This window comes from Elephas maximus, chromosome 6 (assembly GCF_024166365.1).
Source record: "Elephas maximus indicus isolate mEleMax1 chromosome 6, mEleMax1 primary haplotype, whole genome shotgun sequence".
NCBI lineage: Eukaryota > Metazoa > Chordata > Mammalia > Proboscidea > Elephantidae > Elephas > Elephas maximus.
In genome coordinates, this window is record NC_064824.1 from 129650523 (window position 1) to 129674988 (window position 24466).

Below are 24466 nucleotides of genomic sequence, written 5' to 3' on the forward strand. Positions count from 1 at the left end.
AATTGTCAGCAGCAAGCAGTGAGAGTGAAGAAGCAGCTAAGAATGTATACAACAGGCATAAAAACTCAAGCTGACAACACGGTTGGGAGCCATCTACTATATATTAAAAAAAAAAAAAAGCTCCATACCCACTGCTCAGTATCCTTAAAAGCCTCACTCTAGTATAGCATCCTGTTTGAACCAATGTCTACGAGACATCAAAACAGTGGGTGGAAGACATTTCTTAGTTAAAAAAAAAAAAAATTTTTTTTTGTAGACACGGGTAAATTCAAACAGTAAGAGAATGTTAGAAATCATGAAGTGTTGCTATGTGTTAAGAACTATTTTTATTCTTAATGTATGTGCTAAGTAATCAGTGGCTATGGGACAGGACTAACCTGTATGGGTACACTATCCAGTCCAAGTGATGAATAATGAAAGCAGCCTTCTGATGGATCAACTCTAAAGGGAGAAAACTACTTACATAGCATGTGAACCAGAGGTAGGCTTAATAAATAAGACCTTGTACACTGGGAAGAGTGAATACAATGTGGAAGTCTGAAAGTTTTAAGATGTGTGGTGAATTGTTCTTCTGCATTGTAGATGTAGAGCTTCAAGTTCTAGAGTCTGATCATAGACTCATTTGATCTGGGAAGAAAATCAAGTTACCGGAGCTGTGTCTAGATTTTGTTGAACAAATGTTTCCTGAGGACCTACAAGGTGCTAGTACTATTCAAAGACTGGGGATCCACCAGTTTACAAGGCAATCTTGTCATCATGGTGCTTAGACTCTAGTGGCATCAATGTTTAACCTCTACAATTCCTGGAGAAAAGGTTCCCAGCAGCTCTGGGATCAAAAGCTACTTTTCTCAATTCCAAGGCCTTGAGATCACTAAACATGGATGCTAGGACAACAAAAGCCCAGCATCAACACGAAGCTCCTTTGCCAGGCATGTACTGGCTTTTTTTATATACAGCTTAGATCGTGGACTTCAATGGCAAGTGCCCACAGGAGCCAGGTCCTTTTGAAGGAAGCAGGCAGGTGGAGGTGGTGGAAACTGGAGTGCCCAGGCCTCCCCTGACAAGGACAGCCACCTCTCAGCTCCCAGTGGTAGTGGGAACACAGAAGGTCTCACGTTAGTGAGCTCCCAATTTTTCAAGGGAAGCCCTGCTGTTATTGGGTGCCTTCAAGTCGATTCTGACTCATGGCTACCCTGCAGGACAGAGTAGAACTGCCCCATAGGGTTTTCTAGGCTGTAATCTTTATGGGAGCAGATCACCAGGTCTTTTTCCCACAGAGCCACTAGCGGCTTTGAACCACCATCCTTTCAGTTAGCAGCCAAGCACTTTAATCATTGTGCTACCAGGGCTCTTTAAGAGAAGCCTTAAATCTTATAATAATACAAAAACAAATACCCACAAGGATAAAACCACCACCTGACATACTATCCATTCACTCGTCTGTCTATGTCCGCCCAATAGAATGGAAGACCCATAAAAGCAAGGACTATGTTCTGGTCCCTGTCGTATCCCCAGCACCCAGAAGTGCCTGGAACATTGTAGGTGCTCAGTAAATATTAGCTGAATGAAACATAGATGGATGGTTGAATGAATGGATATAGGTGATTTTTTGTCATTAGTAGAGCCATAGGTTCAAAACATAACATATACCATGCATAAATTTAAAAAAAAGGTACATTTGAACGCTGTCACCATCTATGACTTTTAACTAGAAATATTGTACTGGTAAGAGTTACTCACTGGTGGCCCCGGGGATCCTTCAACACCAGGAGGACCTGGGTCACCTTTTTCTCCAAGCCACCCAGGGAGCCCCAAGTCTCCCCTAAAACCTTGCCGCCCAGGAAGTCCTGGGGGACCAGGGGGCCCCATGGGACCAGGGTCGCAGGCACAGAGCCCTTCGTTTCCTAGACAGAGGATAAAATGCAGCGTTGTCATGTTTTCTGAATCAAATCCACAGTAAGGGCTTTACCACACACTACCAATATCTAAGAGGGGGAAAAGGGGTCCAGTGTGAACAATTCTCACTACAGGCAATTGATAACGTGGGATGTGGAGGCTGCGGTGCAATGTGGAGGCATGGCATGGTCTACCAGGGGTGGGTAGAGAGTTTCCAGACAAATGGAGCATCTTGTTTCTTAATAAACTCATTCTGACCAAGTCCAGGGTGAAAATTTAGGTCCAGTTCTCCTGAAGAAACTTTAAAAATAAAGTCTCTTATTTTGAAAAGTTTTCAAGTTTCTTATTTGGCTTCTATTGATGAAACCAAAAAATAAATTAGAGTCTAAAATAAAGTCGGTTAGAAGAGAAACTCTGAACAATAAAAGAAACAAAATTGCATGTGAGCAGGGATTATTTATTACATTGCATGTTAACAGCACAAGTGACGATTCACCACGAGGCATTCCTTAATCATCAGGGCGTTTAATCTAAAATCAACAAACGAAAAAATCGTCTCTCTGGATAGTCAAACTCCTCTACTGTATTTACACTCTCCTTCTTACCCTGGTGGTGCGGTGTTTACGTTCTTGGCTGCTAACTGAAAGGTTGGCAGTTCAAACCCACCAGTGGCTCCACCAGAGAAAGATCTGGAGTCTGCTTCCGTAAAGATTACAGCCTTGGAAAGCCTACAGGGGTTCTACTCTCTCCTACAGGGTCACTATGAGTCAGAATTGACTCCACAGCACACAATAAGGACCAGGTAGATCAAAACGGCATCAGATGTGAACTCTAATGTAAACTATAGGTTTAATTCATAATGAGGTATCGATATTGGTTTATCAATTGTAACAAATATACCACAGGCAGGCAAGATGTTAATTGTAAGAGAAACAGTGTGCAGGAGGGAGAGGGGAGCTAAGGAACTCTCTACTTTCTGTGTAATTTTTGCAAAACTAAAACTCCTCAAAAAAAAAGTCTATTAAAAAAAAAGATGCAAAACAACTTACGAGTGGAGATAGATAGGATTATGGGCGTATGATGAGCCTGGCAAACTGGGGAGTCCCCAGAGAGAGACTGAGCTAAAATATCAATACTATCCTGTCTCTGTTGCTCTCAAGGAATCAAGAGGCCCTCATGAGGAAAGTCACTATTCTGAGGCAAATTCCATGGCAAGTGAGAGACTTCTTTATGTGCTAAGATACTCATAAGAGGATTTGAGTTTTCTGGTAAGATTTCATCACGTCATAAGCACATAAGCCGGCTGAGTGCTCCTGAGCGCAACTAAGGTGAGTAACAAATCTGAAGGAAATGCCACGCTGTCCATTTCAGGTACGCCCTCAGTCCTCCGTATATTATTGCCTTCTAGAAAATGCTACTCTTGATGCATACTTGCCTTTTTCTCCTTTTGAGCCTCTTCTTCCTGGAGGACCTGCTTTGCCTTTTATTCCTCGTGGTCCGGGGTTTCCAACACTACAATATATAACTTTACGGTGGGTAAGGGGTGGACAGAGAGAATCACATAGTTTTTTTAGGAATGTCTTCTGCAGGACAAGTTTAAGTGTCTCTTGCACTCACATCCTCTTTCCTAAATTTCCCTTATTCTTTCTTCTAATTGATTTAAACTTCTAAGTTTGCCTTATTATCTCTTCCATTCCTTTCCTGTGATTCTTTCCCTCTGATATATGATCAGGTACATGAATAGACTATATACTATCATACCACACATCTGCCACCCTAACCACTTATAAAGACATTCCTAATCCCAGTCTAATTTAGTGGTTGCAGAACAAGGTAAAACCCATTGCCATCAAGTCAAGTCTGACTCATAGCGACCCTAGAGGACAGAGTAGAACTGTTCCATAGAGTTTCCAAGGAGTGCCTGGTAGATTCAAACTGCTGACCTTTTGGTTAGCAGCTGTAGCTCTTAACCACTACATCACCAGGGTTTCCGTAGAACAAGGTAATGAAACAGAAAACAAAACAAATTAAAAAAAAGCTAAGAGTCAAGGTATAGCAAATAGCTTCCCACCCCTTCAGTTCTTAATCATTACCGAATGAAGAAAGCATAAAGCAGGCATTTAAAAGCAGAATTTCAGAGTCATCTGAGATGGCAGACAAACCACAAACAATAAATTCTGTCCTCTCCCAAAAATGTCATAAAAAAAAAAAAAGGACAGAGAAAGGACATTATAAAAAGTCATAAGCCCATAGGATAATGAAAAAGGGAGAAGAAATGATGACAAAAGTTTAGAGGGACTTCAGGGGGCTTAAAAAGCTGAATCTTAAGCTGGCTGTGGGGAAACGCATTATTTCTATATATGTAGGGGGCTCTTTGGTTATTTGCCTCTATTTTGCCATTCAACATGTCTGTATTGCTATTTCTTAATTTTTCCATTTGGGCGTTATCTTTTGACTTCCTTCTATAGAAGATGAATTCACACTTAAATTCCCAACCAAGTAATTTCATATACTTTAATTGACATAATAGTTCAACCTCAGTTTATTTATAAAAAAGACAATAATACTAACTCAGCTCATGAAATAGTATATACCCTTTAAAATACTTAAAAAATCATATTTTTGAATGACACTGCAGCACTGAATACAACATAAATGCTAAGGAAGATGAACGAGGATCACTTTACCATCTGATCCTGGGGGTCCCTGCAGCCCTGGCACTCCGGGCAAGCCAGGTGGTCCTGGGTTCCCTGGTTTTCCTGGAGCAGAGTCAGCTCTTCCAGGAATGCCGGCTGTCCCCGGAAGCCCTGGATGACCAGGAAACCCTCGGGGCCCAGGGGGTCCCATCACGCCTCCAAGAGAAATCAATAATGAAAATCACATATACTATCAGAGTAAGCTTTTCTGTAGAAGAAAGCAAAATCCGGGCTGCCTTAGGCCATGGAACTTTTTAAGGAAAAAAAGGTATGAAATAACTGAATATCACAGCCATCAAAAAAATGCCTTGCCTCCTTATAAACAAGCACACAAGTGGTCACAAACAGGTTTGGGGAATCAGATTTTCTTACCTTTTCCCCATTCTATGGGGTTACTGGGAAAGAAATTAAATTTTTTAAGTTTTCCACCTTGATAATGTAGTAAAAATAATCTGAATACACGTTAGCATATTTAATGACCCAAAATATAGACACATCATTGTCTACATAGAAGATAAAATACCACCCTTTCCATGTTAGCCTCATAACTATTTCACTATACACACTGCACTATGCGGTCTCCACTAAGCGGCAAGGCTGGGGTTCAATTCCAAGTGTCTTGACTCCAGAACTCTGCTTATCCCATGGTAAATATTACAGGTAATTATAAAATAAAAACATGTAGAGTAAGGGCTATAAGGGAGCTCTGGTGGCACAGCGGTTAAAGCACTTGGCTGCTAACTGAAAAGTCGGGGGTTTGAACCTACCACTGGCCACTCTGTGGGAGAAAGATGTGCTTCCATAAAGATTTACAGCCTTGGAGACCCTAGGGGGTTGCTATGAGTCAAAATCAACTACAGCAATGGATTTTTAAGAGCCATATACATTACCAGGAGCCCTGGTGGCACAGTGGTTAAGAGCTTAACTGCTAGCCAGAAGATCAACTGTTCAAATCCACCAGCTGCTCCTTGGAAACCCTATGGGGCAGTTCTACCCTGTCCTATAAAATTGCTATGGGTTAGAATTGACTTGATGGCAACGGGTTTGGTTTTTTTTGTTTGTTTTCTTGTTATCTGTAAGGTATCCTGGTGGCACAACGGTTAAGCACTCAGCTGGTAACTGGAAGGTCAGCAGTTCGAGCCCACCAGCTACTCCATGGGGGAAAAAGACCTGGTGATCTGCTTCTGTAAAGATTACAGCCTAGGAAACCCTATAGAGCAGTTCTACTCTGTCCTATAGGGTTGCTATAAGTCAGAATTGGCACATAACAACAACTGTTATGTTTAAGTTGATATCTGCTAGAGTCACTTGTCCAAGTGGGTTTTGATTTTACTCTGCTGGAGGCACTGTTTTATTATAAACAAGCCGGAAAGAAGAAATCTAAGACCAAAGCCTAGTGCTTCTTGACCAACAGAATATTCTATATGATTGATATAGCCCTGGGTCAATTAACCCAAAGCTTTGTAACCAACTGTACACAGATTAACCAAGTGTAGACAGCGTGACCACCTCTGTGGTTATCAGAGCCCACAATGTGGAAGTGACATTCCTGAAAGACTAATCAAGAACTTTGCATTACCAGTTGAATATCTCCAGAAACTTCTTACTCTTTGTCCATAAACATAACAAGAGATATGGGCTGGATAAAATTACATTTATTCAAGACTTTTCTCCTCAGAGGTTTAATCTGTTCTTCTGGGTTCACAGAATGCAAATACCCTCCAAGAATATTAACCACTACAGTACTTGAAAGACTTCAAAGTACTTATGTCAAGAGGACTCTTTCCCAGCTCTTCATCAAATATCACTGTGAACTAGAGTTGCTTTATTTTGGGGGGGGCGGGGGAGTAGGGGCTGTGCTTTTTTGTTTTAATCAAGTTTGAATCAAAATTTTATTTTTTAAATTATACATTTTTATTTCTGCAGTTCATCTAGGAGATTTAAATTGGGGCCTGGACAGATGAACTGAATTTAACAGGAGGGAGAGCCCTCAAGGAGGCTGGAAAACACGAAGGAAACACTAACTCTAACAGCAGTTCCCAAATTTATCTGCATGTGATAATCTTGTGGGAAGCCTGTTACACATGGGTATTCCTCAAAGTCCCCCTGAGATGTTGTTAGTAGGTGCTGTCGAATCCGTTCTTACTCATAGCAACCCTGTGTACAACAGAATGAAACACTACCTGGTCCCGTGCCATCCTCACAATCATTGCTATGTTCCAGCCTATTGTTGCAGACACTGTGTCAGTCCATCTCATTGAGGGTCTTCCTCTTTTTCACTGACCCTCTACTTTACCAGGCATGATGTTCTTCTCTAGGTACTGGTCCCTTCTGATAACATGTCCTAAGTACTTGAGACAAAGTCTCACCATCCTCGCTTCCAAGGAGCATTCTGGCTATAGTTCTTCCAAAACAAATGTGTTCATTCTTCTGGCATTTCATGGTATATCCAATATTCTTCACCAATGCCATAATTCAAAGCCATCAATTCTTCTTCGGTCTTCCTTATTCATTGTTCAGCTGCTGCATGAATATGAGATGATTGACAATATCGTGGCTTGGGTTAGGCGCACCTTGGTCCTCAAAGTGTTTAAAGGTCTTTTGTAGCAGATTTGCCCAAAGCAATATGCTGTTTGATTTTTTGACTGCTGCTTCCGTGAGTGTTGATTGTGGATCCAAGTAAAACGAAACCCTTAATAACTTCAATATTTTCTCTGTTTATCATGATGTCGCTTATGGGTCCAAATAAATGTCTCAGATGGTGACTGAATGTTTTTGAGATACATTCCAGGAGCCTGTATTTCCCCCAAATAAGTAATTGAGTGGTTTGAGTTCTGTGGTTCTTAACTCTGGCTGTACATTAGAAATGTCGTTAGCTGCCTTGAGTCAGCCCCTGACTCATGGAGATCCCATATAAAAAAGAACACAATGCTGCCTGGTCCTGTGCCATCCCCATGGTGGGTTGTGGACTGAACTATCTGCATTCCATAGGGTTTTCATGGGTTGGTTTTCAGAAGTAGATCACCAGGCCTTTCTTCCTAGTCTATCCTAGTCTGAAAGCTCTGCTGAAATCTGTTCATAGCGGAGTTATGCATCATAGCAACATTCAAGCCTCCACTGACAGATGGGTGGTGGCTATGCATGATGTACATTGGGCTGAGAGTCAAACCGGCCCTCCTGCTGGCACGGTGAGAATTCTACCACTGAATCACCAATGCCCCCATACATTATAAATACTAGGGCACTTTTATAATACAGATACATGGGCCATTTTCCAAAGAGTCTGGCGTGCTTGGTCTGGTATGGGGCACAGGCAGCAGTATCTTTAGAAACTCTTAAGTTGATCTGTGGAGCCCTGTGGCACAGTGGTTAAAAGCTTCAGCTGCTAACCAAAAGGTCAGCAGTTTGAGTACACCAGCCGCTCCTTGGAACCCCTATGGGGCAATTCTACTCTGTCCTGTAGGGTCCCAATGAGTCGGAATCAACTTGATGGAAATGGACTAAGGTGATCTGTCTTGGAAGAAGAACAGCCAGAATGCTGCTTAGAAGCAAAGATGGTGAGACTTTGTCTCATGTACTTTGGACATTGTATCAGTAGGGACCAGTCCCTGGAGAAGGACATAATGCTTGGTAAAGTAGAGTGTCAGTGAAAAAGAGAAAGACCCTTAATGAGATGGATTGACACAGTGGCTGCAACAATGGGCTCAAACATAACAACGACTGTGAGGATGGGGCAGGACCAGGCAATGGTTTTTTCTGTTACACACAGAGTGGCTATGAGTCAGAACTGACTTGACGGCTCCTTACGACAACAACAAAACAAGACGATTTTGATATCTGCTACAGTTGAGAACCACGGTGTGGGTGATGATTTAGGAAAACTGGCAGGAAAGATCCAATGAATTCTTACCTGACCGGGCTTCCCCTGGTCCACCTGAGACACCTGGAGGACCAGGTGGTCCAACTGCCCCCATTTCTCCATAGTGGCCAGGGAACCCTGGATCCCCTGGAGGGCCTGAAAAAGAGAATTACACATATGAATACCCACTGCTGTCGATACATATGAATAGATAAATGTATATCTACATCTTAAAACTTATGAACACTTCCTTTTTATGAGGCTTGGTAAAGTATAATTACATTATTTTGCAGTTTGTTTTTTTTTTTTACCACATTTAAAGTGGAATATCTTAGGTCTGAGCCCCTCAGGTACCCCTCCTTTGCAGACACGTGAACTTTGAGTGGAGCTCTGTCATTGAGTTCAGCTGCTAACCAAAAGGTCAGCAGTTGGAATCCACCAGCATCCACCAGCTGGTCCTTGGGAACCTTATGGGGGTAGCTCTATTCTGTCCTATAGGGTCACTATGAGTTGGAATCGAATCGATGGCAATGGGTTTGGTTTTTGGTTTTGACTGTCACTGGTTTAGGCCAGGGTGGTGTGAATGGTTAATGTGCTCAGCTGCTAGCTGAAGGACTGAAGGTTTGAGTCCTCACAGAGGCATCTCAGAAGACAGGCCTGGCAAACTACTCCCAAAAAATCGGCCATTGAAAATCCTATGTGATGTATATACTCTGGCACATATGAGGTCACCATTAGTCAGAGCTGACTTGATGGCAACTGGTTTAACTGTTCCCCCCTCCCCTTGATGGCAGCATCTTGTGGTAGGTATTAGTCAAATGGCTTTATACATTTTTTTTAGTGATTAAAAAAAAACTACTTTCTGAAATGTGATGTACTAAAAACCTCAGAATACAGTTTACATACTAAAATAAAATTTGACATCTCGTGTCAATTAGAGACCAACCAAGGGCACACCTCTACCTGCACGCATATCAGTGCATTACATACTCATGGTCAAGTGCAGGTATTCAGCCTTCCCAGTGTGCTAAATGGAAACCTAGTGGCATAGTGGTTAGGAGCTACAGCTGCTAACCAAAAGGTCAGCAGTTTGAATCCGCCAGGTGCTCCTTAGAAACTCTATGGGGCAGTTCTACTCTGTCCTATAGGTTCATATGAGTCAGAATATGCTGTATGGCAACAGGTGTTTTTTCTTTTTTTTTTTTTAGTGTGTTAAATACCAGGTGTACTGGAACAGATTCATCTGTTGGGGACACTCAAATCTCATTTCTGCATAATTTATGGAAGAACTGGATGGAACACGAACCTTTAAGTGGAACAGGTGGAGTTACCAAAACACCTGGTGGTCCTGGGTGTCCACGGTCTCCAGGATCCCCCTGAAATCATTCATTCATTCACTCTTCTTAAAAAGATTAATATTTTTCTCATATTGCCTGGCATTAAATAAATATTAGAAGGATCACAAGTGCATTGATATAAGACATAGAGATTATAGGCTAGCTAGAGAAATGAATGGCTCGTAGAATTCTAGGAGGAAGAATGATGAATCCAACCTCCCACCTACAAGCAGAAGTCAATGACCAATTGGCAAAACTTGCACGAAAGAAAATAATCTAAAAAGTCCAGCCAAATTAGGCCAGGCCCATAAATTAGATACCCCTCAAGCCATTAAGTTTCTTCCATATGTACAGGCATGAACCTCTAACTTGGCACTCTCTGAATCTAGATTTTATTTTAGCAGCAAATAACGCCCCCTTCCCCTTACTGCCTCCCTGGCTTGTTCTGAATGAGTACTCCATACGAGGTTATAAAAGAGGTTATAGAGGCAACTAAAAAAAGGAAGAAATGCAGTCGTGGTAAAAGCAGGAAGATCTCAAGGGCTTCCTTCATTTTTTTTTTTTTTAATAATGAATTTTATTTAATTTGTTGTTGTTGAAAACATACCCAGCAGACCATACACCAATTCAACAATTTTTACGTATATGATTCAGTGACACTGATGACATGTTTCAAGTTGTGCAACCATTCCCACCTTCCTTTGTTCCTCCACGATTGACATAAACTCATTACCCCTCAAACTTCCTAACTTTTTGAATTGCTGTTGTCAGTTTGATCCCATACAGATAGTTCTTTCAAACAGCACAATGCTCCAGGCAAACAGTCTTTGATCAAGGCTCCCTTAATTTTTAATCTTGATACTATTTTATCCCTATGGAATTTTTGATGGTTTCATTATTATTCACCTCCTAAAGGAGCATGTCTCAAGTGTAAAATGTAATCATTACAATATACGTTAGAGTAATCTCTGTCCTTTACAAAAAGTTAAGGAGCCCTGGTAGTACAGTGATTAAAGCACTTGGCTGCTAACCGAAAATGTACTCTGAGGGAGAAAGATGCAGCAGTCTGCTTCCGTAAAGATTTACAGCCTTGGAAACCCTATGGGGCAGTTACATTTATAAATGATTCTTTAAAATATTTAAAAAATAAATTAGATAACATAAATGATATAAGGTTTTATCAAGGCTCTACTCAAACAGGCTCACTTTTTTACCTTTGAGCCAAGAAATCCAAACAGCCCAGGATCGCCAATCAGTCCTGGTTCCCCCTACAAACAACACAAACATAACTTTTGCAAAAAAAAAAAAAAGTGATTGAGTGCCAAATTATCTCATTTGCATTTAACTTGAATGATGCGTGATCACTGAGATGCTGAGCAGTTTAGCTTGGTTATGGGGTGCATTAGACAAAGTCTTGTGTTTTAGTTCTTGAATCCAGAGCTAAACCAGGCAATTCATAAAATGATTGTGTCTGCCTTTCCAATTACATGCTTCTGAGTGCCTGCATACAAAAATACTAGTTTTGAATGATACTGAATTGTGTTTACTAATGAAAACTGGTATGTCACCTCTATAATGGTGTATGGAGCCCTCTTGGCACAGTGGTTAAGAGATGGGCTGCTGACCAAAAGTTTGGCAGTTTGAATCCACCAGCTGCTGCTTGAAAACCCTATGGGGCAGCTCCACGTGGTCCTACAGGATCGCTATGAATTGGAATTGACTCAATGGCAATGAGTTTGGTTTGGTAATGGTATAATGGTGTATATTTACCTTTAATCCTGGAAAACCTGGAGATCCATAGGAACCAGGTTCACCCTAATAAAGTTAGAAAAATTAAGACAAGCAGAATGAAATCGAAATGCATGAATGAGTTCAATGTATCATTTTTCACCTTATGAGGCTGCCTCATAGATATTTAATCTTGCCTGCAAAGGTAGTTGAATAAAATCAAACAAATGTAAAAGAGATTGATTTCTTTATAACATGTGTTATTCTTATTGACCTTTATCAGTCTTATTCATAAAATTCATGTCATTGCCAGTGTTGAAATCAAGAACATATTCTGTTGTTTTTGTTTTTGCATTTTATTTTAATTTCTTTAACTAATGCTTGCACTGGGCCAAATAATTTTGAAATCCTTGCAATATAATTTGTGTGGAGATGAAATGCTGCTCTGTGCATTATCAGCCTCACATATTACCATGGAAGCCCCTATTGTTCCATTAGGTGCTAAATCCAGAGGCAAGTAAATTCAATGCCCAGGTCTGCTGGGGTCTGGCCTCCATGATGATTCATGAATGACGATGTCTACTAGTGACCTGGGCGAAGATGTTTGGGCCTGATGCTGTGCTTTTTTTCTAGCTAGTGCCCCTAGATCATTACCTTATTGTATCAAATAGGCTGAAATGCATAATTTCAAGCTATTATCACACTGACACTGAGCCAGACGGGAAACGTCACAATTCCCTTACCTTCCCACAACCCTTCCATCTTCTACTTTCTCAACTTATTTAATGGTGTCAGTGGGAGGGATACTTTGGGAAGTTGAGCTATTACACAATTCTTATCCAAAATATATGGTCCCTATTTGAGGTATCTCTTACTTTTGAGCACACAGAAATATTGACCCAGTCTTATAAAAATGTGGACAAGAAATGTCTCCCAACTCTGACGTTAATGGAGGTCTGAATGATTCTTACCCGAGGTCCTGGGAACCCAACAATACCTTTTTCTCCTTTTGCCCCAATGCCAGGTTTTCCCTTTAAGACATAACAGTGTTTAGAAGCATTCAAGGAAATACATTTCGACAATATGCAAAGAAAAAACAAAAATTCTTTTCAGCAGCTAAAGAAAACTTAATTACTTGGGAATAGACACCCGACAGGATTATGATAAAATAGTGAAAAAAATCTAGTAATATACATTAGCATTTAAAAGCATGCAATTTAAAAAAAATTAAGATTTCACATCATAAAATTTAAAAGAGACAGAGAGAGAGAGTACTTAAATAAGTACCTTGAGTCCCGAAAGTCCCGGTGGCCCAATAACTCCAGGCATCCCTTTTATACCCTGAAGATCACAATGAAGACAATCTGTTTTATTCTTATTTAGCATACTGAATTCAATCTCTTTCAGAAATCTCTTCTTTTGACAACCTGTTTTATTCACTTTTTTTTAAAATAAGGGATTACTCTTCAACTGTCACTAATAAGCAGTTGAAACCCAAGTGTGTTAATAAACCTGACACTATCAGGCCAGTTCTCTGTGTGAAGGGTGTGGCATTGTGGGACACAGGAAGCGACCACCATGGAACCAGAACAGTGTGTGCAAGTTGAAAATGCAGCCGTTGAGAAGAGTGGCTCATTCTGAGAAAAAGAAATTTAACCCAGTAGCCAAAAAGTAGAAACAGGATCTCCTAGTAGTGTCAGTAACATCAGTGCTGAAGGCTGACAAAGGAATTAATATTTGCCAAGAGTCTTTTACCAACTCAGTTCTATGCATTTGTTACCATCCCAATTAGCAAAAACCTTTGTATAATTGAGTCTTCTCAGCTCATACATCAAAGACAACATGAACCAAAAAAACCAAACGGGTTGCCATCGAGTCGTTCTCTTAGTGACTCTATAGACAGAGTAGAACTGCCCCAAGGAGCGCCTGGTGGATTCAAACTGCCAACCTTTTGGTTAGCAGCCATAGCTCTTAATCACACCACCACCAGGGTTTCCAGGACAACATGAGTGGGGCCTTATGTCTTGGAGGACATGTCACAATTTAACATCCTCAGCTAGGATCTCCCACCCAGCTGCTCCATAAGCTAGAGAATGCTTTTAACCTTTTCAAGGTTCATTTTCCTCCTCTGTACAGTGGGGTAATAATAGTACCCACCTATTCAGGTTCTTGCAGGATTAATGTGGTGATGGAGGGAAGGTGCTCAGCACTTCGCTGGCACAGAGTATGTGCTCAGAAAATGTTCACTGCCACTACTGTACCCAGGTGTCATGGATTGAATTATGTCCCCCAAAAAATGTGTTTATCAATTTGGCTGGGCCATGATTTCCAGTATTGTATGTGACTGTCCACCATTTTGTCATCTGATGTGATTTCCCTATATGTTGTATTTTCCTATATGCCTCTATGATATTAATGGGGGGGGGGATAGGCGGCAGTTGTGTTAGTGAGGCAGTACTCAATCTACAAGATTGGACTGTGTCTTGAAGCAATCTCTTTTGATATATAAAAGACAGAAGTGAGCAGAGAGATAGGGGGACCTCAGACTTCCAAGAAAGCAGCACCAGGAGCAGAGCACATCCTGCACGGAGAAGCTCCTCGACCAGGGGAAGATTGAGGACAAGGACCTTCCTCCAGAACCAACAGAGACAGAAAACCTTCCCCTGGAGCTGATGCCCTAAATTTGGACTTTTAGCCTACTTTACTGCGAGGAAATAAATTTTTCTTTGTTAAAGCCACCCACTTGTGGTATTTCTGTTACGGCAGCACTAGATGACTAAGACGCCAGATAAAGTATGGATTTGGGGATTACCTTTTCTCCTTTATAGAGACAGAAATCAGGTGGCTCTACCAACAGAGTTGGTCCTGGAGAACCTTGCTGGCCAACCTCACCCTTAAAAAAAAATTAAGATAATAGGAACTTCAGATTAATTTGTTTTGAAACACCAAAAAAACCCAAACTCACTGCTGTTGAGTCGATTCCAACTCACAGCGACCCTATCAGAGTAGAACTGCCCCATAGAGTTTCCAAGGAGCGCTGGCGGATTCAAACTGCTGACCTTTTGGTTAGCAGCCATAGCACTTAACCACCTTGCCACCAGGGTTTCCTTTTGAAACACAGAAGACTTTCATTCATATTACAGTGCAGGGCTCACAATCCTGTGCATCATGGATTTAAAATGGAAATCACGCCACATATACCACATAATTTTAAATGATATTTATTGTTCTTATTAAAAATGTAATTCACACTTACTGTTAAAATAAACTTTAGAAATTAAAGTGATCCATAATCCTAACCATCCAGAGACAATCTCTATTTTATAATTTAAAATATACTATATCATTTATATTTTTTATAACTTTATATGCCCCTTTCAGAACATAACACTCTTTGGTGAGCATTTTCCTATTATACTGAAAACTCCTCAAAAACCTTGTTTTTAATGCCTATCCAATCATCTATGATAAGAACGTACTATCGGTTATTAAACCATCACACTCTGGTTAGATTCAGGTAATTTATAATTTATTGCTAGATGTATAAAGAGAAATCATTTTTTTACTAATATTTTAAAACTCATTGTATGAAATAATTAGCCAAAAGCTTTTATTTAAACCATCACAGAGTCTATTCTCTTGGAAAAGACAATGTTCTTTGAATTTATTTTGCCACAGTACAAAAAAAAAAATTCTCACCCTTAATTAGGAGAAAATTATTTGGTACTTTTCTGAGTATTATTATTATTCTACACTAGAATCATCCTCCCTCTAGCTTCACAGCTAAGAACAGGTCCTGTAGCAGGTCACCAGCATTTATAAACCAGGCCCTCACTGACTATGCTACTTTTGGGCAAATTCCTTCCAATCCACTTCTGCTCTCTATTTTCCTTAACTCCTCTAAATGCCATTTTCCTTATCTGTGAAATGGGATTTATATACTACATTCCTCTAAGGAGTCTCTTTAGCCTAGTAGGTAGCGTGTCAGTCTCATAATCTGAAGGTCGTGAGTTCGATCCTCACACAGGGCATTTGGTTCTTTGGAGCCCTGGTTGCGCAGTGGCTAAGAGTACAGCTGCTAACCAAAAGGTCTGCAGTTCTAACCCATCAGCCGCTCCCTGGCAATCCTACGGGGCAGTTCTACCCGTACTATAGATAGGGTCGCTATGAGTCAGGATTGACTCGACGGCAATGGGTTTGGTTTATTGGTTCCTCTAAGTAATCTTTTATTAAATAAATAAAACGCTTTGGTAGACATGCTTCCTATGCTGGGTGGAGCAAAGTAAATGTTCAAATATATAATCACAAATCACTTTAGCTACAGCTTTTTTTTCCCCTAGTCGTTCAAACCATTAATGCTCTTGATAAATGGGAGTTGGGGAAGCAGAATATTTCAAGTAACATTTTTAAATGAAAAAAATAAATAAAACCAAGAATTCAGCCATAAAATCGGCCCGTGACTAGAGAATCAACACACGTTAAATAAGAATGGGAACAACTTCTGTAGTATACACTCCAACATCTGCTTCTCTGTGCAAAGGTGGATACCTACCGGGTCTCCCTTTTGCCCCTTAACTCCCACGCCAGGATTACCCTGAAAAGGAAAAGAAGAAGAAGAAAAAAAAGAAAACTAATTGCTTTTAATTTTTTAAAAAGTAATTAAAAGCAAGTAAGGCTTCTGGCTAAGCAATTTATTGAAGATTATCTAATTATTTATTAGCATTTAGTCTAACAGTGATATCAAGATATCTCATTTATTATGTAGAACTGAAAGATATTTTTTGAGCTTCAGGAGTAGTAGGAAAACCAGCCTGGGAAAGGAATTCTGTCAATAGCCAGAAGTTACAAAGAGAAATTACAGGTTAATCATTGGGAAGCAAAATCGTTTTCAATTTTAATCTTGAAGGTAGGGCAGATGAAGATACGTAAAATATTAAATATTTTATAAAGTCTAATAATAAGAGGAAAGATATAACTTAACAATACCAGGGATCATTATTTCACTGTAGCTGGGCTCTATTTAGTTGTCTTACTCTTGGCTGCTTACCTTCAAACCTGGACTCCCAGGATGGCCAGGAGGTCCCTAAATCAATGGCAAATAAACACAGATCAATGATCAGTCACAGAAATAAGAATGTTTCTTCACTGGTTACCCCAAGTCCCTATTTGGGAAACCCTTCATTTTAAAGCATGCACAATGAACTTTCTATCACGGATGGGCTGTGTGTTTTTTGCAAAGATGACACTGATGGCTGACCCCAGGGGACCCGTGCTTTAAGTTGGATTTCCAGTAAAAGTGGTGGGTTTGTGCTGATTCATCAGGTTGTAATCTCTCAAAGAACCCCCTTGTGCCTAACCCCAAACTACAATGTTGCTTTTTTATCTTATTTAAGCATCAGCTCTGAGTACTGGAGGGACTGCTGCACTTACTGTTAACCCCGGCTCTCCTGGGAAGCCCACTGGGCCTGCGGGTCCACTCGCTCCCCTAGATCCCTACACACAGGAAAAATCAGTGCATTTGTAATACCAAAAATCATAGTCGTGTTTCATAGCAAGAGCTTCATGTCATCCCAGGTGAAAGAAAAAAAACCAGTAGCCATCAAGTGTACTCTGATTCATGGTGACCCCATGTGTGTCAATAGAATTGTGCTCCAGAGGGTTTTCACTGGCTGATTTTTTCAGAGGTAGATTGCCAGATCTTTTTCTAAGGTACCTCTGGGTGGACTCAAACCTACAACCAAATGATTCAGAGCCAGCTTCATGGGCATGAGGACTGTGCAGCCATACGAAATCCCATGCTTGGAAGGGTTCCATCCTTGATTTAATGTTCTGTAGTCACCATCTTGAAATTCATGAATTTTGAACATGGGACCTGCATTTGCATTTTGCTCTGGACCCCATAACTTAGGTAGCTGGTCCCACTGAGATAAAAAACTTAGGCTGAGGAGCAAATAAAATTATGTGACCTGCTAAGGAGACTTACTGGGAAGCCGGGAGGTCCTGGGTCCCCTCTGTTTCCCTGTAATAAAAACACACATTGCTTTATGAGATCAATGCAGTTTTATAAATCTGGAAATTATGTAAAAATAGGAATACACATAGGAGTCATTTGGGTTGGCCGAATGGTGATGTTTGTTCAGTGTTTCAGTGTTGAGAAGTGTATGTGGTAGGGCTCTCTGGACGTGATTTACTCTTTCCATTCTTATGCCCTGAATTCTACTTCTGTTCTGCCAAAACCAGAGGAAGGGAGCTGTGGTTGTGATAACATGGAATCAAGGTGAGATTTCATCTTCCAGTTAGAAATGCCTTAAATGTTCTGTCCAAGGGTCCCATTTCTTCACCGTTTAACTGTTTTTGGTCTAATTTTCAGACCTCATCTTTTACAGGCACTCTGCCCCTTTCTACCACCTTACAGTAGACGTAGAAGCCCTGGTGGCACAATGGTTAAGAGCTGGGCTGCTAACCAAAAGGTCGGCAGTTCAAATCCACCAGCCACTCCTTGGAAACCCTACAGGGGAGTTCTACTCTGTCCTATAGGGTGGCTTTGAATCAGAATCAACTCAATGGCACATAACAACACAGGAGATGTAAAGAGAATTGGCATGGAAATTCCTTGTGATTCTGCCATGAGGCTCAACCTACTTTAAAGAATCAAAGAGTGTACATTCTCTTGAATACAGGCACTGAAGAGCATTGTTTCTCAAAAGTTACTGATCTGCCAACCACTTTGATTAGATGAGGAATTCTCCACTGAAATATTTGTAGTTAATATATTGTAATATTAATACTTGCCAGCCAGTATAATAAAAGACACTGATATTGAGCCTGAAAATTATGGAAACCTTTATACCACTGTCCTTTATAAACACTTTTGTGTTTTTTTTTTTTTTTTTTTAGCAGGGAATGATATACAAACATTCAGAATTGAAGTCTTCAGACACCATCTCATCTCTATAGTATGAGAAGCCAGGAATAAGCAGAAGATCAGTAGAAATGATGAATCAAAAGGACAGATACACAGTACATTTTCAAGACGTGGTCATTTCTCTTAAGGAAGAATACTCTGTAGCAATCAGATAAAAGCAGTTCTAGCTTGTTTCTATTAGACCCTACTAAAACACAAAAGTGTTTAGTTTATGAACGACAGTGTTATAAAGGTTTCCATAATTTTCAAGTTCAATAATGGTGACTTTCATTATACTGGATGGCTCAAGTATTAATAGTACAATATTTTAGCCACAAAATAATTCAGTGGTTCTCAACTGGGTGTCATTTTGACTCCCAGGGGACATTTGGAAACGTCTGTAGACATTTTTGTTTGTCACAATTGGGGAGGTCCTACTGGCATCTAGTGGGAGCAGCCCAGAGATATTGCTCAATATCCTATAACGCACAGGACAGCCCCCACATCAGAGAATTAACTAGCCCAAAATGTCTATAGTGCTGAGATGCAGAAAACCTGAAATAAACGTCCCCCCTGCATCTCTGTAGGAAGAGTTGGGTAGTACTGGAACTTTACAGCCGCCAGTGCCTTCCTACAAGAAGCATGGTGCCTCTTCCATGAGTCAGCGTAACAATAAAAACCAGTGTGCTCAGAGATCTCAAAGGAAACTCCTATCCCCATGCTTCGTGCATGGGTTTACCTATGTGGAAATAATTTTTAAAAAGCACATCATGATCTGAATGCTTACCTGAATACCTTTAATGCCACCTAAAATGAATACTGAATTTCCTTTTTCTCCATTTTCTCCAGGAAGACCCTGAAAACAAAATATTCATTTAAGAAGAAAAAGCGCATTGCCATTTCCATTTTTTTTTTCTATAGGAAATGCTACTCAGATAGTCATGTTTTATTCATGGAGATTTCTCTATTCCCTTTATTATCATCATCCTAAGGCTCTGATATGTATACATATATATGCCCACCCACTGCCGTCAAGTTGATTCCAACTCATAGCGACCTTATAGGACAGAGTAGAACTGCCCCATCCAATATTCAGTTAAGATCTATTAAAGAATAATCTAAGACAGGGTATTCTTTAATAATTCTTTAAGACAGGGTATGTACTAATAATTATTTACCAGGAGAATTGCATTTTTGCTCACAATATAATACATACATTATTCTTACAAATAACCAATTTTGCAATTGTCAGTTATTAATTTACATCCTGTAAATAGTAAAAAAAAAAAAAAAAGTACTGAATTCATTCATCTCAGTATTTGTGTTCAAAATGGACCCTATGTATCCTTATTAAGAATTACTTTAAAAAAAAATAGCATGTTCTTTCTGGAAGTTTTTTGTACATAGCAGCTACTTGCTTAGGGTATTTTCAAAAAGTTAACGAAATACCTCAATGTATTTTTTCCCCCAATACTTATATCTTAATATTATTCTTAATTTGGCTACCACATAATATTCTATCATCTTCATATATCAAGTTCCTAAGAAGGACATACAGAATTCAAAGATAATCCCTTTTAGAAGTGGGCCCATCTTTGGCTTCAAATAGGAGATACTTAACAGTTTCATGATAAATTACACCAGCAGATTACTTGAGGAAACAGATTTGTCTACACAGGTGGTCCTTGCTTGGCACAGTTCTGATATGCATGAATTTTAGATACCAGAGTTAAGTTAAATAGCACCAGGCTCCAACAACATGATCCAAATTTCAGTTACCACAGTATATTACCATTGATCCTCATCATTCCTGAATTACATATTTGAGAATCTGCCTGTTTGCTAAAATTTATTTGCAATCCCCAAATCAATTCTCACGGAGCTTTCACAGTCTTTTCTGCACAGTGGTGAAAAATTTGAGTGGACAGCACACACGTTCCCAGCTGAGCTCAAACAAGCGACACTCTGCCTTGTTGTTTGGGGGCTCATGCTGTAAACAATTGTCCTTTTTGTGGTCTACTTAGTGTCACATCTTTCACAATTGTGCTTTTTATTGGTGATATGGCTGTTTAAAATGGCTCCTAAGTATAGTGCTGAAGTGCTATCAAGTGTTCCTAAGCCCAAGAAGGCTGGGATGTGCCTTATGGAGAAAGTATGTATGTTAGACAAGCTCTATACATGCATGAGTTATAGTGCTGTTGGCTGTGAGTTCAATGCTAATGAAACAAACCCATTGCTGTCGAGTCGATTCCAAATCATAGTGACCCTACGGGACAGAGTAGAACGGCCCCCAAGGAGTTTCCAAGGAGTGCCTAGTGAACTCGAACTGCTGACCTTTTGATTAGCAGCCATAGCAGTTAACCACTACACCACCAGGGTTTCCAATGAATCAACAGTATCTATTAAATAAGGTATCTTTAACAGAAATATACATGAAGCCAGGTTATGTACTGATGGGTTGATGAAAATGTTTAGACCAGTGGTTCATAGGAACCTAATCCTGTGTTTCTCCTATGAGTAATGGTGCAGTATTTGCTAATTTGGTGTTCACAGGAAATTTATAGACTATAACTACCACAAATAATGAGAATAGCCTGTAGCTGAGTCTTCAGTCCACAAATCACTACATAAATAACAGATACAAATCGTGATCAGCGACCAATCACATCACTTCCTTCAAAGTCTTTTGGTGATTGGTCATTGCACATTGTTATTCAGGTCACACACAGGCAGCAAAGTGTGTAGTTGTGTTGTTTCCTTGACTCCCAGTGATAAATCAAAAAGCTATTTTAGGCGGAGCCAAGATGGCGGACTAGGCAAACGCTACCTCGGATCCCTCTTACAACAAAGACACGGAAAAACAAGTGAATCGATCACATACATAACAATCTACGAACCCTGAACAACAAACACAGATTTAGAGACGGAGAATGAACTAATACGGGGAAGCAGCGATTGTTTCCAGAGCCTGGAGCCAGCGTACCAGTCAGGTACGGCACAAGCACAGAGACCTGCTCCACCCCCCTGAACTAACCCTGGGAGGGGGACCAGCCAGTTCCACGGGCGGCGTGGGACGCAGCCGGTAGGAGAAGTCCCCGGGAGGCAGTGACTGATCTTGGAGCAGAAAGAGCAGCATCCGAGCCGGGGAACCGTCCCGCAGGGATTTGGACTGGACGCAGGTACGCCATAAACACGGAGAGTTGCTCCACCCCCCTGAACTAACCCCGGGAAGGGGACCAGCCGGGTCGCGCGGGCAGCGTGGGACGCAGCCGGTAGGAGAAGTACCCGGGAGGCAGCGACTGGTATTGGAGCGGGGAGAACAGCGTCCCAGCCGGGACACTCGGTCATGGCACAAGCACGGGGAGCTACTCCACCCATCTGAACTAACCCCAGGAGGAGGCCCAACTGGTTCTCGGGGGCGGCACGGCCACATGGCTGGAGGGATGAGAAGTCCCCGGGAGGCAGCGACTGATTTTGGAGTCGAGAGTGCACCGTCCCAGTAGGGGAGCCTTGACGCTGGGCGTGGGGCTGGAAGCGGAGGATCTGACCGTGACTCCAGCGGGCCAGACCCCCCGGGGGCAATCTCCACACAGCCAGCTCACATAGTCGACGCGCCCGCGGGAATCTCAGATATAATAGTCATTCCAAGCAAGACAAGCAACTCTGGCTATATTCTGAGGTGCTACTCTCCTATCTCTCTGTTCCCTCCCCCACCCTCCCCAGGCGGCTTCATTAACATCTGAATAGCCTGAGCCAGAGGGAGAACTCTGATACGGATCTGACTGCAGTTTTTTTTTAGCGGATTTTCTGGAAAAACTAGTTTCCCAGTGATGGTTCGGAGACAACAATCCATATCAAACCACTTAAAGAAGCAGACCGTGACAGCTTCTCCAACCCCCCAAACAAAAGAATCAAAATCTTTCCCAAATGAAGATACAATCTTGGAATTATCAGATACAGAATATAAAAAACTAATTTACAGAATGCTTAATGATATCACAAATGAAATTAGGATATCTGCAGAAAAAGCCAAGGAACACACTGATAAAACTGTTGAAGAACTCAAAAAGATTATTCAAGAACATACTGGAAAAATTAATAAGTTGCAAGAATCCATAGAGAGACAACATGTAGAAATCCAAAAGATTAACAATAAAATAACAGAATTAGACAACACACTAGGAAGTCAGAGGAGCAGACTCGAGCAATTAGAATGCAGACTGGGACATCTGGAGGACCAGGGAATCAACACCAACATAGCTGAAAAAAAATCAGATAAAAGAATTAAAAAAAATGAAGAAACCCTAAGAATTATGTGGGACTCTATCAAGAAGGATAACCTGCGGGTGATTGGAGTCCCAGAACAGGGAGGGGGGACAGAAAACACAGAGAAAATAGTTGAAGAACTCCTGACAGAAAACTTCCCTGACATCATGAAAGACGAAAGGATAGCTATCCAAGATGCTCATCGAACCCCATTTAAGATTGATACAAAAAGAAAAACACCAAGACATATTATCATCAAACTCACCAAAACCAAAGATAAACAGAAAATTTTAAAAGCAGCCAGGGAGAAAAGAAAGGTTTCCTTCAAGGGAGAATCAATAAGAATATGTTCTGACTACTCAGCAGAAACCATGCAGGCAAGAAGGGAATGGGACGACATATACAGAACACTGAAGGAGAAAAACTGCCAACCAAGGATCATATATCCAGCAAAACTCTCTCTGAAATATGAAGGCGAAATTAAGATATTTACAGACAAACACAAGTTTAGAGAATTTGCAAAAACCAAACCAAAGCTACAAGAAATACTAAAGGATATTGTTTGGTCAGAGAACCAATAATATCAGATATCAGCACAACACAAGGTCACAAAACAGATCGTCCTGATATCAACTCAAATAGGGAAATCACAAAAACAAACAAATTAAGATTAATTAAAAAAAAAATACACATAACAGGGAATCATGGACGTCAATAGGTAAAAGATCACAATAATCAAAAAGAGGGACTAAATACAGGAGGCATTGAACTGCCATATGGAGAGTGATACAAGGCGATATAGAACAATACAAGTTAGGTTTTTACTTAGAAAAATAGGGGTAAATAATAAGGTAACCACAAAAAGGTATAACAACTCTATAACTCAAGATAAAAACCAAGAAAAACGTAACGACTCAACTAACATAAAGTCAAGCACTATGAAAATGAGGATCTCACAATTTACTAAGAAAAGCGCCTCAGCACAAAAAAGTATGTGGAAAAATGAAATTGTCAACAACACACATAAAAAGGCATCAAAATGACAGCACTAAAAACTTATTTATCTATAATTACCCTGAATGTAAATGGACTAAATGCACCAATAAAGAGACAGAGAGTCACAGACTGGATAAAGAAACACGATCCATCTATATGCTGCCTACAAGAGACACACCTTAGACTTAGAGACACAAACAAACTAAAACTCAAAGGATGGAAAAAAGTATATCAAGCAAACAATAAGCAAAAAAGAAGAGGAGTAGCAATATTAATTTCTGACAAAATAGACTTTAGACTTAAATCCACCACAAAGGATAAAGAAGGACACTATATAATGATAAAAGGGACAATTGATCAGGAAGACATAACCATATTAAATATTTACACACCCAATGACAGGGCTGCAAGATACATAAATCAAATTTTAACAGAATTGAAAAGCGAGATAGATACCTCCACAATTATAGTAGGAGACTTCAACACACCACTTTCGGAGAAGGACAGGACATCCAGTAAGAAGCTCAACAGAGACACGGAAGATCTAATTACAACAATCAACCAACTTGACCTCATTGACTTATACGGAACTCTCCACCCAACTGCTGCAAAATATACTTTTTTTTCTAGCGCACATGGAACATTCTCTAGAATAGACCACATATTAGGTCATAAAACAAACCTTTGCAGAGTCCAAAACATCGAAATATTACAAAGCATCTTCTCAGACCACAAGGCAATAAAACTAGAGATCAATAACAGAAAAACGAGGGAAAAGAAATCA

General features: G+C 40.4%; 1 protein-coding gene across 8 annotated transcripts in view; it reads right to left on the bottom strand.

The window, feature by feature from the left end:
* Window positions 1-24466, bottom strand: part of COL4A4 (collagen type IV alpha 4 chain) — a 150084-nt gene that overhangs the window by 62310 nt on the left and 63308 nt on the right. For 7 of the 8 annotated variants that reach the window (XM_049888341.1, XM_049888339.1, XM_049888338.1 and 4 more), the window contains 15 exons: window positions 19208-19276; window positions 17500-17535; window positions 16947-17009; window positions 16564-16599; window positions 16069-16110; window positions 14329-14409; window positions 12804-12857; window positions 12488-12547; window positions 11559-11603; window positions 11003-11056; window positions 9758-9827; window positions 8503-8607; window positions 4584-4748; window positions 3332-3421; window positions 1741-1904 (listed from right to left, as the gene is read on the bottom strand). In XM_049888341.1, coding sequence (XP_049744298.1) covers window positions 1741-1904; window positions 3332-3421; window positions 4584-4748; window positions 8503-8607; window positions 9758-9827; window positions 11003-11056; window positions 11559-11603; window positions 12488-12547; window positions 12804-12857; window positions 14329-14409; window positions 16069-16110; window positions 16564-16599; window positions 16947-17009; window positions 17500-17535; window positions 19208-19276 — 1134 coding nt within the window. The remainder of the gene's footprint in view (window positions 1-1740; window positions 1905-3331; window positions 3422-4583; window positions 4749-8502; window positions 8608-9757; window positions 9828-11002; window positions 11057-11558; window positions 11604-12487; window positions 12548-12803; window positions 12858-14328; window positions 14410-16068; window positions 16111-16563; window positions 16600-16946; window positions 17010-17499; window positions 17536-19207; window positions 19277-24466) is intronic. The other variant, XM_049888337.1, reaches the window with a different exon arrangement.